This window comes from Bos indicus x Bos taurus, chromosome 23 (genome assembly GCF_003369695.1).
Source record: "Bos indicus x Bos taurus breed Angus x Brahman F1 hybrid chromosome 23, Bos_hybrid_MaternalHap_v2.0, whole genome shotgun sequence".
Taxonomy (NCBI): Eukaryota; Metazoa; Chordata; class Mammalia; order Artiodactyla; family Bovidae; genus Bos; species Bos indicus x Bos taurus.
The window spans coordinates 4,364,092-4,382,365 of record NC_040098.1 but is presented as its reverse complement, the minus strand read 5'-3'; the positions used below and the strand labels follow the sequence as shown (position 1 = coordinate 4,382,365).

The following is an 18,274-nucleotide window of genomic DNA, read 5'->3' as shown; positions in this document are numbered from 1 at the left end:
AAGAAATAGAGGAAAATAATAGAATGGGGAAGACAACAGATCTCTTCAAGAAAATTAGAGATACCAAGGGAACATTTCATGCGAAGATGGGCTTGATAAAGGACAGAAATGGTATGGACCTAACAAAAGCAGAAGATATTAAGAAGAGGTGGCAAGAATACACAGAAGAACTGCACAAAAAAGATCTTCATGACACAGATAACCACAATGGTGTGATCACTCACCTAGAGCCAGACATCCTGGAATGTGAAGTCAAGTGGGCCTTAGGAAGTATCACTACGAACAAAGCTAGTGGAGGTGATGGAATTCCAGTTGAGCTATTTCAAATCCTAAAAGATGATGCTGTAAAAGTGCTGCACTCAATATGCCAGCAAATTTGGAAAACTCAGCAGTGGCCACAGGACTGGAAAGGTCAGTTTTAATTCCAGTCCCAAAGAAAGGCAATGCCAAAGAATGTTTAAACTACTGCACAATTGCACTCATCTCACATGCTAGTAAAGTAATGCTCAAAATTCTCCAAGCCAGGCTTCAATAGTACATGAACCATGACCTTCCAGATGTTCAAGCTGGATTTAGAAAAGGCAGAGGAACAAAAGATCAAATTGCCAACATCTGGTGGGTCATAGAAAAAACAAGAGAGTTCCACAAAAACATCTATTTCTGCTTTATTGACTATGCCAAAGCCTTTGACTGTGTGGATCACAACAAAGTGTGGAAAATTCTTCAAGAGATGGGAATACCAAACCACCTGACCTGCCTCCTGAGAAATCTGTATGCAAGTCAAGAACAGAACTGTATATGGAACAACAGACTGGTTCCAAATTGGGAAAACAGTATGTCAAGGCTCTTTACTGTCACCCTGCTTATTTAGCTTGTATGCAGAGTACATCATGAGAAACGCTGGGCTGGAGGAAGCACAAGCTGGAATCAAGATTGCCAGGAGAAATATCAATAACCTCAGATATGCAGATGATACCACCCTTATGGCAGAAAGTGAAGAACTAAAGAGCTTCTTGATGAAAGTGAAAGAGGAGAGTGAAAAAGTTGGCTTAAAGCTCATCACTCAGAAAACGAAGATCATGGCATCTGGTCCCATCACTTCATGGCAAATAGATGGAGAAACAATGGAAACAGTGACAGACGTTATTTTTGGGGGCTCCAAAATCACTGCAGATGGTGATTGCAGCCATGAAATTAAAAGACGCTTGCTCCTTCAAAGAAAACCTATGACAAACCTAGATAGCATATTAAAAAGCAGAGACATTACTCTGCCAACAAAGGTCCATCTAGTCAAAGCTATGGTTTTTTCAGTAGTCATGCATGGATGTGAGAGTTGGAGTATAAAGATAGCTGAGCCCCGAAGAATTGATGCTTTTGAACTATGGTGTTGGAGAAGACTCTTGAGAGTCCCTTGGACTGCAAGGAAATCCAACCAGTCCATCCTAAAGAAAATCCGTCTTGAATATTCATTGGAAGGACTGATGCTGCAGCTAAAACTCCAAAACTTTGGCCACCTGATGTGAAGAACTGACTCACTGGAAAAGACCCTGATGCTGGGAATGATTGAAGGCGGGAGGAGAAGGGGATCACAGAGCATGAAATGGTTGGATGGCATCACCGACTCAACGGACATGAGTTTGAGTAAACTCCAGTATTTGGTGATGGACAGGGAGGCCTGGCGTACAGCAGTCCATGGGGTCGCAAAGAGTCGGACAGGACTGAGCGACTGAACTGAACTGAACTAAACTGAATTAAGATACTGGTGACCTGCTCCAAAAGATCCCATGCACGCACTGCTGCACTCAGTGCCCTGACCCTGCAGCAGACCACACCTCCAACCCACGCCTCCGCCGGAGACTCCTGTGCACTCACAGGCAAGTCTGGGTCAGTCTCCTGTTGGGTTAGTGCTCCTTTCTCCTGGGTCCTGGTGCGCACAAGGTTTGGTTTGTGCCCTCCAAGAGTCTGTGTCCCCAGTCTTGCGTATGTTCTGGCATACATTTGAATCACCTTACTGTACAGCAGAAATTAACACAACACTGAATCAACAGTACTTCAATAAACTTTTTAAAAGTACCAAGCTTGATTATCCAGTTACTCAGGGCAGGGGCCCCAGAGTGAAGGACAGAAGCCTTGGTTTTGCCAGCAGGGGGAGTGGGTGACCGCTTGGCTGGTGCCTGGAGGTGCTGGTGGTTTTTACTCAAAGTCCTTCACCGCCACTAAAAAAGATTCAGAGGCTCTGGGTCAAGGAAATGCCCGCGATGAGGTTGAAACGTGCACAGAACTGGGATCCGTAAGCATAACAGGGTCAGAGTCAGGGCACCTGGTTATCTGCCAGTGCTCTCAAGTTCTGATCCCCCCTGTGTGTTCTATGTTAAGAGGCTCACGTGAGGGCAGAAACATTCCTGCTGCCTCCCCAGTCCTCTGCCCCAGAAGGCCAAGCTCACCGAGAAGCGTGGCCAGAAGGAGGTTCAGGGCTTCTCTGTGCTGCTCAGTGCCATTTAAAAATGGGTACTGATGGATGCAAAAGTTGAAAAACATCTACACATGTAGGAAAACTGAGACTTTACGTGATGAAACTATGATCCATCCGTGAGGATGAACTTCTAGCCCCAGAAATGGGATCGTCTGAACCTCTGTATTCCACGTGCTCTGGTAGGAACTCCTGGGCTTACGTCTTCATTCTGTCATCCCCCAGCTGAGTGACCTTGACAAGCTTCCTCCTCTGGAAAGTGAGCACCTGTGCCAGAGAACGACTGGGAAGGTAAAAGGCAGAAAGCAGGGACGCACAGAGCCGCGTGCTTGCGGGGGCGCGAGGGAGCAAGTGTGCGGTGACACGGCACCCACCCCGGGGATGGTGGGATGGGGACGTTTTGGCTCTAGGAGTCAGACCCCAAAAGGCTCTGCAAAGTCAAAATACTAGAGAAGCAAGGGAGATCTGGATCTAGTTATCTTTTCTGCTTCAAGATGGTAAAAATTCCTAAATGTTCCAGCGACATGTCTTCGTTTACAGGATAAGTCCGAAGACGCAAGAGAGAAAATCAGGATGGATGTTTGCCTTACTCACTCTTAGAATCATCTCATTTCCCCAAAAGAGCAGGGAAAGAAAATCATATTATTAACTTCATTTATATTAGTGATCTCTATTACAAATTCTCAGAGCCACACCGGAATATAAAAGCTACACACAGAACAAGTAAACAGGTCAGAGCCGCTAAGACGCTGAAACATAATGCACTGCCCGTGGCTCGGGCGCTTCTGGCTGAAACTGCACCGTCACGTTTCTGAGTCACCTCCTCACAGCGAGATCTGGTGTCAGTCCAGCAGACTCCTGGGCCTTTTGCTCACTCAGACTACCGCCAGAAAGGCCTGCAGTGCTTCCTGTAAAGTCATTCACACAATCCCGAGTCAGCACAGCTGATGTACTTTATTCCACCTCCAGGCCCCCATGAGAGCTGCCCTCGGGGCACCGCAGTAGCAGGCTCTGGGCTTGGGGAGAGGAGGTGGCACCCAGCGGCCCACGGGCTGGACCCAACCCCACCCGGAGAGGGACCGGAGGCTGGCGCTCACGTCCCGGTACAGCATGCAAAGAAATGCCAACAAGGCTGTGCTACCAGCTCTGACAACCTCCAGTCTCCAGAACGACCCCGAGGAGACGCACACGGATGGACGAGGTGAGCTTCACCCGCGCAGAGAAAGCTCCTGCAACGTCCTTCTCATCCTTCTCGCTTGCTCACAACAGGATAGCCCCCACCGCCCCTTCCTGCCCTCCAACCCCACTGCCTCCCAAAGAATCCTGCTGAACAGGGCAAAGGCCACCCGCAGCGTCCCCACCAGAAGTCACCACCAGATGGCGTCACAGAGCAACTGGCAAAGCCCACGTTCAGGTCCCAAACACCAGGCACCAGACCCCTGGGACAGCTGCCAACCCAGCCCTGCCCTGCTCCGGTTCAGTTCCTGATGACGGCTCACCTCCTCCAGGGCCTCCATGACACACAGAAGATGCAGTTTAAATGCAGTGGTATCACGGCCCCCTCTCTCTTTCCAGCTTTATCCTGTACATTTCTCATAAACCCCCACATCCAGCCAGAAGGGTCTCAGCACCATCCCAGACCTGACCTCTGCTGCCTGTCCAATTCCTACGTGTACTTAAGCCCAACTCAGTCCTGTCTCTTGAAGTAGTTGCTCCCTGACCATCCCATTTGGGAGATAAAAGGGAAAAAAAAAAAACCCTCCCTGTCATCCAGATCGTGTAGGGCGTATGCCGTGTCGTGTGTGCACATCACTCATCTGTTTATTTAAAAAAAAGCATCAGATGCTGTTTACCAGGAGATATTCTAGATCAGACGATTCAGCCCCTGGGGAAGACAGGTCTGGGAGGAAAGGAAATGAAAGTATCACTACGTTCTGAGTGTTGATGCCAAGCAGGCCATCACCTCCACACGTCAGTTCATCCTCACCCGTCAGGGAGGCCACCGTCGCTATGATGACTCCACAATAAGAAAGCTGGGTCTCCAGGAGTTGGACAGCTGGGTAAAGATGATCACATGTGTTCTTTGCCCTCTAGGGTCCCTGTCTGCCCCCCACACTGCTCATCCCTGCCCTGCCTTGTCCTCGGGTGCTGAGCTCTGAGATCCGCATCACTCACGCCCCCTGCCCTCTGGCATCCTGCTGGGTCGGGTCATGGAAAAGCGGCGCACCTGCCCCCCCACCCTCGTCCTGACTCAGCAGGCTCTGGCGGGCTGCAGCCCTCAGCCACAGCTCCTGGAAACCAGCCTTCCCACAGGGACCCAGCAAGACGACTGCCTGCTGTCACCCCTGCAGGCCAGGAGTGGTGGGTAAGCGGTAGACAGGCTCCACAGGAAGCTGGCTGCACCATCGCAGCCCTAGTCACACTTCTGGGCAGTCTTTACATGAAACTCTTAGTGTGAAGACTGCTTCCTGCCAGGTCCACGGAGGGGAAGGCAAACATGCATCTGTCTCACTATAGAGCTTGTCTTTCTCACCTGGGTAACTGCTCTGCTCAACATCTGGGCAAAGCACCTCACTCTCATGGGAAGGATCAGAAAAGACTTCCCTGAGCGGGTCGCCTGATGACAAGTCAGTGGTCAAGGTGGACTGGAAACCACCAGGCAAAAAGAGAGCAAGGCAAGGTGATCCAGGACAGACTCACCAGGCATGAGGACCACGTCTGACCACCCGCGGCAGTCGGGCACAGGGCTCAGGGGAGAATAAAGGCGCGATGATGCCGACTTACTTCTCCATCCACGTAGGAAAAACGGGAGAGAGAATTAGCTAAATTCAGAGCAGGAAAACCAAGCAGGAGAGCCCTACCTTCAACAAGGCCACATTGCAGAAGATAAGCCCCGCTGCTGTTTAGCATAAGATGCCCCCTAACGCCCAGCCAGACCCTGGTCTCATCTCCCAGCATCACTGAGCTGCCCCGAGCCTGCCGCACCATCGGGCATCCTGGCTTCTGTGTCTGCCCTCCTCATCAGAGACGCTGCCCTCTGCTTCCCACCCGCTCGACTCCCCTCTCAGGACGCCTCAGGCGTCTGCTTCTCTGCACACACGGCTGGATCTGCACAACGTTCCCTTGTGCCGGTGCATAGTCCACAGCAGCACTTCGCTAACTCGGACCCACCCTGCTTACTTATGCGCATCTGTCCACCGATGGGGCCAGGAGGCCCAGGAAGCAGGAGGGCGGCAGCTTGCAGAAAGGTGCTGGGGCTCCAATCCCTGGCACTGTTCCAGCCCCTGGGTGAACTCAGGCAAGTTATGACCCTCTCTGGGGCTCTATTTCATCATCCAGAAAATGGGGATAACACCAGCCTCCACCTCAGAGGCTTGTTAAGTGAGTCACGTAGAACAATGCCTGGGCCACAAAGAAGCCGTCAGTAATGTCAGTTGTTAACATATGTCTGTGTATCCCTTATTTCCTGTGTAGAAAAGTTTTTGTTGAATGGATGAATTTTCCCACTATTTCATTTTGCTCCATGTAGACACCAAATTCTGCTTAGCCTTTGCTTTATATAAGCATGAAAGGAAGACTCTCTAAATATGTGTTTATCTTACAGGTGGTTAAATGGGACCTTTTCTGTAAAGGAATTCAGCTTCTTGCCACTGTTTCTGGCCTGGGAGCAAACTCCACATACATTTGCTACACAGTCACCCCACTGAATGAACAGCAGGGCTGTTTTCACAACTCACAGGGACATATCATCACATCAACTCTTGCCGGCTCCCCTCGGGTGACCAGAGTCACAACGACCATGGGCCCCCACGACACAGAAGTGACCCACAGGAAAACTTGTCTCAACGCTGAAGCAATGCAAGGTTAGTGAAGTCATGAAATACTCTCTACAAGCTTTTAAAAATGTCAGCTTCTAAGCCCCAAAGTCTTAACTGTTACAAGCCTGGCAACACATCCCTTGGTGAGAGCCCCAACGGAGACAGAAAATCAGAGCACATGTAATAGTGTGCTCAGGGGGTGAGGAGGGGAGACCGGCTTCCAGGTAAGCCCCACACTTCCCAGGTAACTGTCCAGATGACTTCCCAGCTAACTGTCCAGGTGACTTCCCAGCTAACTGTCCAGTCTGGCTGACAGAGACCCAGGGTACTCCCTAGAAAATGAGAGCATGGTCCCGTGGGAGCAAAAGAAAGCCCATCCCAGAGGACGCAGCACCCCAGCATCGCCCCAACAGGAGCTGCAGAGGAGGGGTCAGCCCTCCGCCCAGGCCTCCCAACTCCAATGCCGCTTTGTGGAGGCCCCTGGTCCCTGGCCCAGCTCTCACCACGGCCAGGCCTTGGCGGGGGAACCTTGTGGCCCCATCCGGCCTGTGGACCCCGCACTCAGGGTCAGGATTCCCGTTTTCAGTCTCCCCTCCCGCCAGCGACCAGGACTTCCTGGGAAACCACACTCCACACTGACACAGCGGAGCTCAGTGCCACTGGCCGGGACGATCAGAGACTCACTGAGCACTTCAGGTCGACCTGACCATTTCTGAGGACTGAGATGGACCGCTCCAGGCGACACCGCACCTAACACTCCCGGCACGCCCGCCCCCACTCACCGGTCTGCGGGCAGCGGCGCTCTGCACGCTCTGGTAGAACTCGGGCGGGACGCGCGCGCCCCTGCGGAGCCGCCGCCGCCTCACTGCGCCGTCCTGCTCGCTCTGCACCGGGACCTCCGCGGCGGGCTTCACGTCCTCCAGCCGGGCGGCCGCGGCGGCGCGTCTGCGGAGGTGTCGGGGGCTGGATCGGAATCCCTGGGCAGGAGACACAAGCGGACACATGCAGGTTGGTGCCGGTCAGCTGCGCTGTTCCCTGCGGCTCGCGGTGCAGGCGGCGCCAAAGCCACCAGCCCCGCGGGGGCCCTCTGCCCACCCACAGGAAGCCCGACGCGGGGCAAGACCCAGGTTCCCGGTCCAGAGTTATTCTACACTGAGAAACGCTTTTAATAAACAACAGAGTCCTACCGTATAAAGCGCAGGGAACCATACTCAATATCCTGTGATAAACCGTCATGGAAGAGAATATGAAAAAGAATAGATGTGTGTACAACTGAGTCACTTTGCTGTACAGCAGAAATTAATACATTATAATCGACTACACTTCAATACATTTTTTTAAAAAAAGAGAACTGTTTTTAACCCAGAAATGCCAGTTTTTTAAAAAAAGAGTAGGCAGACACACTGCTTTACTTCTGTGTACACAGTCAAAGTGTGAAGAAGGGGGCTCCGTGATGATGGGGAGGGTTGGGACCCAGTAGTACCCCGGAGAAAGGGCCTTCTGCCTCCCTTCAGGAAGGAAGGCCAGGAATGCAAGGCATCACCAAGCAACACCTTAAAGTGAAGACCTAAAACTAACTGGACGAAGGACGGTGTAGTGTGGCTTTGGAGGTCAGATGGGCCGGGGTCCAAACGCTGCTCATTATAGCTACACGTTTATTAAATATTAATGACCTAACTTTTCTAGTCTAACAAATGGATAACATTCTCAAAGGTTTTTATTTTACCCTTTATTTTACTACACGCATAGAATTTTATTATTTTTTCTAATTAACTTTTATTGAAGTGTATAGTTGCTTTATCGGAGAAGGCAATGGCACCCCACTCCAGCACTCTTGCCTGGAAAATCCCATGGATAGAGGAGCCTGGTGGGCCATAGTCCATGGGGTCGCTAAGAGTCGGACACGACTGATGGACTTCACTTTCACTTTTCACTTTCATGCATTGGAGAAGGAAATGGCAACCCACTCCAGTGTTCTTGCCTGGAGAATCCCAGGGACAGGGGAGCCTCGTGGGCTGCCGTCTATGGGGTCACACAGAGTCAGACACGACTGAAGAGACTTAGCAGCAGCAGCAGCATAGTTGCTTTATAATGTTATTTTCTGCCGTACAGCAAAGTGAATCAGCCCTGTGTATACATATATCCTCTCTTTTTAAATTTCTTTCCCATTTAGGTCACCACAGAACACTGAGTAGAGTTCCCTGTGCTATATACTCTGTTCCCATTACTTATCTATTTTACACACAGTATCAATAGCCTATACGTATCCATCTCAATCTCCCAATTACCCCCACCCTCCTTTCCTCCCTTGGTATCCATACATTTTTTCTCTACTCTGTGTCTGTTTCTGCTTTCTCTCACAGGGTTTTTTAGAAGGTAACAGATGTTAAAGGGCTTCCCTGATGGCTCAGCTGGTAAAGAATCTGCCTACAATGCGGGAGCCCTGGGTTCGATCCTTGGGTCGGGAAGATCCCCTGGAGAAGGGAAAGGCTCCCCACTCCAGTATTCTGGCCTGGAGAATTCCATGGACTGTATAGTCAATGGGGTTGCAAAGAGTTGGACGCGATTGTGCGACTTTCACTTCAATTTCAATGGATGTTAAAATTCTAAGCACAGCATCTGGCAAACGGCAGGCGCTGAACAAAAGGTTAATTTCCCTTCTCTTTTAAGTAAGGTAAGTATAAGGACAACTCGCTGGACAAGGAAACAAGCTCTGTTGTGCATCTGGGAATGTGCATCTGGTTTTGGAAAACACCACAGAATTCCATAAAATGATGCCTATCCACGGCCGGTGCTTTGCGGCAGAGCAGAAGCCAGCCACAGAGTTCATGAGCAGACTGGGATGGGTGACGGGGGGCAGCAGAGGGCACGTGGGGCCAGCAGATCCCACACGAGGATAAATGGATGAAGCTGAGCTCAGTGGGGTGAGCGGCACGTGCAGAGCAGATAGGATCTATGCTCCAGGCATGGGAGCAAGAGGGAAGAACAGAGGGGTAAGGGATGACTTAGCAGCAGCAGCAGCTCTGTCCATGGGATTTGCCAGGCAAGAGTACTGGAGCGGGTTGCTATTGCCTTCTCCACTAATGTTATTACCAATAGACTTTCTTGGTGGCTCAGATGGTAAAGCGTCTGCCTACAATGTGGGAAACCCAAGTTCAATCCCTGGGTCGAGAAGATCTCCTGGAGAAGGGAATGGCAACCAACTCCAATATTCTTGCCTGGAAAACTCCATGGACAGAGGAGCCTGGTAGGCTACAGTCCATGGGGTTGCAAAGAGTCGGACACAACTAAGCAACTTCACTTTCTTTTCTATTATTACCAATAGAAGGCCTCAAAGGCCTTACAAATTCTAGAAATAAAACCACAAAAAACTCGCTTAAAGTGATCAAAAAAAAATTAGTAGTCATTCTGGAGAATAATAACCCAGTAAATCCACACCCCTGTATCTACTCTAGAGGAACTTTGCCAAGTATGCCCAAGAAGATGGTCAAGCATTGCTTACATAAAAATTAGAAACTGTTTAAATCAGTCTTTTCTAAGATTCTTCAATTTTCATTCCACCTTCACATTTGTGAAGCTCTGAGCACCATCACATAAGCCTCTGTGATTTCTCTCATATCCAAATACACGTGCACTATTTTAAAATAACTCTTTACAAGCATGACAGGGCAGGACACAGACAACAGCCAGCCTATCTGGGCTCATGACGGCCTCTGTCACTTCCTAGCTGTCTCATCTTGAAGAGTTGCTTAGCCACATCCTCATCTGTAAAATGGAGCTTAAAAACACTACTTAATTCACAGATTTGTTAAGAAGAATAAATAAATGTAAAGTACTTACTGCCTGGTACACCGTAAAACATAAGGGTCACCTATGATCATTCAGTATATTGCTTGTGTAAATAAAAGATATTCTTAAAGACTAAGGCGTGTTATTAATCCAATACAAAAAGGAAAAGGATCACACTGCAGGTATTCCTCGCTGCCAGACACGGAGGCACCAACCTCCCTGCTCATCAGGAGAGCTCTTCACTCCAGAGCATCCCAGGCGCTCACTGTCCTGAGTCAGAACCATCTGCGCTGGAACCCCAGCTCTCCCACTTCTAGATGTACGATCTCGGAGCTCAGAGATCACTACTTCTCAGAGCCTCAGATTCTTCTTCTGCCGAATGCATACAATACTCGCCTCTCACGGGGTCAGACAGTGTTTAAAGGAGACGGTCCACATGAGCCTCCTGGAACAGTACACATATCAGTGTACGCAGTCGATGCGTTACCCCCTTTATTACTACAGTCCCACTTCCTGGATCCTGAGGTACCAATTCACCTGCCAGAAGCTCAGAACTACGACCACAGACACTGCAAACCGAACGGACTCATCACTGAGCGGGCAGCTTCTTCGTTTCCCTAAAGCAATGCAGAGCATTGGGGTTTACTGCACGGGCTCGTTCTAAACACTATCAAAAAATATGCCGTGACTTTTAAAAACAATTTATTTATTTATTTAGGGCAGAGCTGGGTCTTGGGTGCTTTGCGGTCTTTCTCCAGTTGCAGGGAGTGGGGGCTTCTCACTGCTCTGGCTTCTCCTGCTGTGAGCACAGACTCCAGGTGCCCAGCCGTCAGCAGCTGCAGCGCGCAGGTTCAGTAGTTTCAGGGCATGGATGAAGCTGCTCCACACAACGTGGAATCTTCCAGGGCAGAGATCGAACCCATGTCCCCTGCGTTGGCAGGCAGACTCTTATCCACTGTGCCAACAGGAAGTTCCTAAGTCATGACTTTTAACAAAAAGAAATTTTCTTTTGAAACAGCAGGTGGTGCTATAAGCTCTCATAGGTGTTAACAGGCTTTGATGCCATCAGTATAAAGTCCACTTCTCCCTCCAGTCATTTGATCTTGCCCATGTGCCCTTCAAGGACTGATGCTGAAGCTGAAACTCCAATACTTTGGCCACCTGATGCGAAGAGCTGACTCATTTGAAAAGACCCTACTGCTGGGAAAGATTGAAGGCGGGAGGATAAGAGGACAACAGAAGATGAGATGGTTGGATGGCATCACCGACTCAGTGGACATGGGTTTGAGTAACCTCTGGGAGTTGGTGATGGACAGGGAGGCCTGGAGTGCTGCAGGGCACAGGGTCGCAAAGAGTCGGACACGACTGAGCAACTGAACTGAACTGAACATGCCCTTCAACCAGTAGGTGACAGGCACTTGGCAGTCTCTCGGTAATGGACTTCTGTCATTTTTAGGGCACGCTATTATTAAATTTTTAAAATTCTTTATTGAAGCATAGTTGATTTAAAATGTGTCTGTTTCCGGTGCACAGCACAATGATTCCATAATTGTATTATATATGGTGGTTTAGCTGCTAAGTCCGGAAAAGGCAATGCCAACCCACTCAAGTACTCTTGCCTGGAAAATCCCATGGATGGAGGAACCTGGTAGGCTGCAGTCCATGGGTTGAGAAGAGTCGGACATGACTGAGCAACTTCACTTTCACTTTTCACTTTCATGCACTGGAGAAGGAAATGGCAACCCACTGTTCCTGCCTGGAAAATCCCAGGGACGGGGGAGCCTGGTGGGCTGCCATGTATGGGTTCGCACAGAGTTGGACGTGACTGAAGCGACTTAGCAGCAGCAGCAGCTAAATTATGTCCGACTCTTGTGACCCCATGGACAGTAGCCTGCCAGGCTCCTCTGTCCATAGGATTCTCCAGGCAAGAACACTGGAGTGGGTTGCCATTTCCTTCTCCAACTTTTTTTTATTTTATATACATACACACATATATATAAGGCTCCCCAGGTGGTACTAGTGGTAAAGATAAAGAACCAGACTGCTAATGTAGGAGACATAAGAGACACAAGTTTGATCCCTGGGTCGGGAAAATCCCCTGAAGAAGGGCATTGCAACCCACTCCAGTGTTCTTGGCTGGAGAATTCCATGGACAGAGGAGGCTGGCGGGCTACATTATGGGATCACAAAGAGTCAGACACAACTGAAGAGACTTAGCATGCACATGCCCACATATATTCTTTTTCAGATTCCTTTCCCATATAGGTTATCACAAAGAATTTGAGTATAGTTCCCTGCACTATACAATAGGTCCTTGTAGATCACCCATTTTATTTATAGTAGTGTGTATATGTTAATCCCAAACTACTAATTTATCCCTCCCCTCCTTTTCCCTTTGGCAACAATAAGTTCATTTTCTATGTCTGTGAGTCTAGTTCTGTTTTGTAAATAAATTCATTTGTACCATTTTTTTTAGATTCCACAAATAAGTTATATCATACGATATTTGTCTTTCTGACTTCAGTTCAGTTCAGTCGCTCAGTCGTGTCCGACTCTTTGTGACCCCATGAATCGCAGCATGCCAGGCCTCCCTGTCCATCACCAACTCCCGGAGTTCACCCAGACTCATGTCCATCGAGTCAGTGATGCCATCCAGCCATCTTATCCTCTGTCGTTCCCTTCTCCTCCTGCCCCTAATCCCTCCCAGCATCAGAGTCTTTTCCAATGAGTCAACTCTTCGCATGAGGTGGCCAAAGTACTGGAGTTTCAGCTTTAGCATCAGTCCTTTCAAAGAAATCCCAGGGCTGATCTCCTTCAGAATGGACTGGTTGGATCTCCTTGCAGCCCAAGGGACTCTTAAGAGTCTTCTCCAACACCACAGTTCAAAAGCATCAATTCTTCGGTGCTCAGCCTTCTTCACAGTCCAACTCTCACATCCATACATGACCACAAGAAAAACCATAGCCTTGACTAGACAGACCTTTGTTGGCAAAGTAATTTCTTTGCTTTTGAATATGCTTTCTAGGTTGGTCATAACTTTTCTTCCAAGGAGTAAATGTCTTTTAATTTCATGGCTACAGTCACCATCTGCAGTGATTTTGGAGCCCCCAAAAAATAAAGTCTGACACTGTTTCTACTGTTTCCCCATCTATTTCCCATGAAGTGATGGGACCGGATCCCATGATCTTCGTTTTCTGAATGTTGAGCTTTAAGCCAACTTTTTCACTCTCCTCTTTCACTTTCATCAAGAGGCTCTTTAGTTCCTCTTCACTTTCTGCCATAAGGGTGGTGTCATCTGCATATCTGAGGTGATTGCTATTTCTCCGGGCAATCTTGATTCCAGCTTGTGCTTCTTCCAGCCCAGCGTTTCTCATGTATGATAATCTCTAGGTCCACCCATGTGGCTGCAAATGGCATTATTTCATTCTTTCTTATGGCTGAGTAATATTCCATTGTGTGTATGTACACACATTTTTGATCCACTCCTCTGTCAATAGACATTTAGGCTGCTTCCATGTCTACAGGCCACCCCATGTTGTCAGCACCCTTTGAGTCAGCACCCTCTCAGACTTGCAGTCCTGATACGCAGCTAAGCCCAGGAGCTCCACAGACCACCCAGCATCTCCTCTCTTAATAACCCGGCACAGTGCCTGGGGGAGCTCGAGGCTGAGAGTCAGCCCACCAAAGTCCCACTGTTTGGACACTGAGTACTGAATGGAGGGAGGGAGAGACTGAAAATAGCAGAAGGAATTCACTCATCCAGTGGCCACACCAACCACCTTCTGAAGCTCCTAATTCTGTCTGTTCTAATCTTTCAGTCTTAATTGTGAGTTTTACCATATATTTGTATTAAATTCTCTTTCAGTAGGAGATGACACTGCACTCCCTTATTCTTGCCTGGAAAATTCCAAGGACAGAGGAGCCAGACGGGCTACAGTCCACAGGGTCACAAAGAGTCAGACACAAATGAACACGGCACATCCATATATACTCTTTCAGTTTAAGTCAGACTCGGATCCCACTGCCTGTAAACAAAACCCCTGATGCATGCACGTGGCTAGCTATTTCCCTCAGGTGCTAAACACTCAGACTGAACCAGGCTGTTTGTGTAGACTGATAAAAAAAAGGAGAAAGCAACAATTTACTAAGCACCATTTAGATGCTAAGCCTAGTATACCCACTGAGACAAGCAAACTGAGGCTTATCAGGATTAAGAAATCTCCCTATGGCCAAAACCTCTGCCACCAAAAGAAATCATAGATATTTGAATACTGAATTATAGGGGCTGCAGATATCTAGAAATACCATTTATATTCATTCACTGTTACTTCAAAATCATAGTAGTTGGTAAACATGCCACTAGATCTTGTCATTTAATGCATTAATCAGTTCAGTTTAGTCACCAGTCGTGTCCAACTCTTTGCGACCCCATGGACTGCATTAATAAAGAAGTACATTTATTGCTCTGTCAAAAATGTTTTTTATTGAAGCATAATTGATTTACACTATCTGCATTAGCTTCAAGTGTACAGCAAAGCAATTCAGTTATACAGATATATGTATGCTGCTGCTGCTGCTAAGTCGCTTCAGTCGTGTCCGACTCTGTGCGGCCCCAGAGATGGCAGCCCACCAGGCTCCCCGTCCCTGGGATTCTCCAGGCAAGAACACTGGAGTGGGTTGCCATTTCCTTCTCCAATGCATGAAAGTGAAAAGTGAAAGTGAAGCCGCTCAGTCGTGTCCGACTCTTAGCGACCCCATGGACTGCAGCCTACCAGACACCTCCACCCATGGGATTTTCCAGGCAAGAGTACTGGAGTGGGGTGCAATTGAGATATACGTATATATTTATATTATTTTTCAATTATTTTCCATTATAATTTACTACAAGGTATTGAATATAGTTTCCTGTGCTATACAGTAAAACTTTATTGTTTATGTGTTTTATATATGGTAATGTGAATCTGTTAATCCCATACCCTAGTTTATCGCGCTCTCACCCCTTCCCCTTTGGTAACCATAAATTTGTTTTCTGTATCTATGAATCTCTTTCTGTTCTGTAAATAAGTTCATTTGTACTATTTTTTAGATTCCACATATAAGTGATATCATATAATATGTGTCTTTCTCTGACTTACTTCACTTAGTACGATCATCTCTAGATCCATCCATGTTGCTTCAAATGGCCATATTTCATTCATCATGGCTGAGTAATATTCTATTGTGTATATGTACCACAACTTCTTTATCCACTCATCTGTGAGTGAACCTTTAGGCTGCTTCCACGTGTTGGCTATTATAATTAGTGCTGCTGTGAACACTGGAGTGCATGCATCTTTTCAAAGTAGAGTTTTTGTCTTTTCTGGATATATGCCCAGGAATGGAATGCTGGATCATACGGCAACTCTACTTTTAGTTTTTAACATACCTCTGTACTGTCTCCATCGGAGAAGGCAATGGCACCCCACTCCAGTACTTGTGCCTGGAAAATCCCATGGGGCAGGAGCCTGGAAGGCTGCAGTCCATGGGGTCGCTAAGAGTCGGATACGACTGAGCGGCTTCACTTTCATTTTTCACTTTCATGCATTGGAGAAGGAAATGGCAACCCACTCCAGTGTTCTTGCCTGGAGAATCCCAGGGACGGGGGAGCCTGGTGGGCTGCCGTCTATGGGGTCGCACAGAGTCGGACACGACTGAAGCGACTTAGCAGCAGCAGCAGCAGCAGCACTGTCTCCATAGTGGCTGCACCAGTTTACACTCCTATCAATAGTGTAGGGTTCCCTTTTTTCCACACCCTTTCCAGCATTTGTTATTTGTACACTTTTTGATGATGGCCATTCTGACCAGTGTGAGGTAGTACCACACTGCAGTTTTGATTTGCATTTCCATAATAATTAGTGATGTTGAGCGTCTTTTCACGTGCCCGTTGGCCATCTGTATGTCTTCTTTGGAGTCTTTAGTCACATCGTTTGCAAATATTTTGTCCCAGTCTGTAGGTTGTCCTTTCATTTTGTTTATGGTTTCCCTCTCGCTGTTTAACTTTGCTTTTATTTCTATTGCCTTGGGAGACTGACCTAAGCAAACACTGGTACGATTTATGCCCAAGAGTGTTTTGCCTCTAACCTCTTCTAGGAGTTTTATGGTATCATATCTTATGTTTGGGTTTCCCAGGTAGATCAGTGGTAAAGAACCCACCTGCCAAGCAGGAGACGCAGGTTTGATTCCTGGGTTGGGAAGATCCCCTGGAGAAGGAAATGGCAACCCACTCCAGTATGCTTGCCTGGAGAATCCCACAGACAGAGGAGCCTGGCAGCCTGGCAGTTCATGGGGTTGCAAAAGAGCTGGACATGACTGAGTGGCCAAACAACAGCAGCAACAGCTTATGTTTGAGTCTTTAAGCCATTTTGAGTCTATTTTTGTGTATGGTGTGAGGGAGTGCTCTAACTTCATTGATTAACTTGCTGAAGAGATTGTCTTTGCTCAGTTGTATATTCTTGCCTCCTCTGTCAAAGATTAATTGACAGAGGTATGTAGGTTTAGTCTGGGGCTCTCTATTCTGTTCTGTCGATTCACGTGTCTGCTTTTGTACCAATAGCACGCTGTTTTTGGTTACTGTAGCTCTGTAATACTGTCTAAAGTCTAGAAGGTTATGCTTCCACAGCTTTGTTCTTTTTCCTCTTTAGCAATTCTAGGTGAAAATTTTTTAACAATTTATAATTATGTTTCAATATAATTGATTTCCTTTGTATTCTATTATTTTATGCATTTAAAAACATCTTGAGAATCAGTCCATGAGCTCTGATGAGGCTGTCAAAGGAGTTTCTGCTACAAAATAAGTCCAGAATGATACAGAGAAAGAACCTCAGAAATGTTCATAAAGATACTGCAAGCTGCTCACCAAAATGCACGTTTGCCTCTTTCCCCTCAGCACAAGCTAGACTACTTTCACAGCCTCCCCTGCAGGCCAGCAGGGCCACGTGACTGAGCTCTAGCCAATGGACTATGGACACAAGTAATTCTGGACCCAGCCCAGGGACTCATCCCTCTGCCCTTTCTCCACACTCTTCTCTTTTGGCTGGGATGACCTCCAGACAGCCTTGAAAGTCACATAATAAAGACGGCAGCACCTTCATCACCCTGAGTCCCTGAATAACTGCACAGAGGAGCCCACTCTGGCAGCCTGTTCACCCACCTGCACCTTTAAATGAGCAACAAATATATGTCTATTTGTTTGAGTCGTTGAACCATTATACACTGAACTGAGCATTCAGTATAGGAGTTTGCATGACCCAGTGAGTGGTTCTCAAACTTTATCAAGCACCAGAAACCTCCAGGAAAGAAGACTAAGACTGCTGGGCCCAGTCCGGAGCTTCTGGTTCAGCAGCTCTGGGATGAAGCCTGAGAGTTTTCTAATGTGTCCTCAGGTGACGCTGCCGCTGCCCGCCTGTGACTGCAGTCTGACAATCCCTGCTCTAACCCACACCAGCTCCTGACCCTTGCTGTGTGGCTGGTGAGTACTTGGGTCAGAATAATACTGTTCCCCCTGTGCTGTGTGCAGCAGGGCCCTCCAGATCAAAGCGATTCCTCCCTTTGTGGATCTTAATAACCCCACATGAAAAGAATGGCCATGAAAGCCACTCTGTCAGCTGAACGGGAAAACACTGTACCTTTCTGTTTTCAGAGGGAACTTATTCCCTGACAAGGAATAAGCAGGTCACCATATTACTTTTTAAAAACCTTATTCCCTATTAATTAATCATTAGTTGGTATAGATCACTGGTCCTAGAGGTATGATGACAGCAGAAAGTCTTTTTTTAATCTTTGCAAAATCTAAGGAATTATACATTTATGTTAGACAAAGGCTCACTTACTAACGTAACTGTGTTTCTTTAATATTTACTAATAGTATATCAACTGGTGATTTATTCCTGCCGATCAGAATCTCTAATGAGCAGACAGCCTTGATGTTTTTTTCAAATTGTGAATGAATTCCAACTGAAATGCAGTTTTGTACTGATGCTAATCATTCCCTTTTGGACATATGCCCCACCCACAGCTCCTGCTGCCTGGGGGTGTGTGCTTTGTACCCTGGGTCACGATGCCGGGGCGGAGTCCCAAGTATGATAGAGAAACATCAAGAGCCTGGACCACTTAGAACAGAACTTGAAACTGAAAAAAAAAATCATTCTGTGGCCAGTCC

At 47.7% G+C, this 18,274-nt stretch overlaps 1 protein-coding gene across 15 annotated transcripts in view; it reads right to left on the bottom strand.

The window, feature by feature from the left end:
- The window catches only part of DST (dystonin), a 520,430-nt gene that overhangs the window by 457,209 nt on the left and 44,947 nt on the right, over window positions 1-18,274 (bottom strand). For all 15 annotated transcript variants that reach the window (XM_027524344.1, XM_027524350.1, XM_027524347.1 and 12 more), the window contains exon 3: window positions 7,071-7,265. In XM_027524344.1, the coding sequence (XP_027380145.1) occupies window positions 7,071-7,265 (195 nt within the window). The remainder of the gene's footprint in view (window positions 1-7,070; window positions 7,266-18,274) is intronic.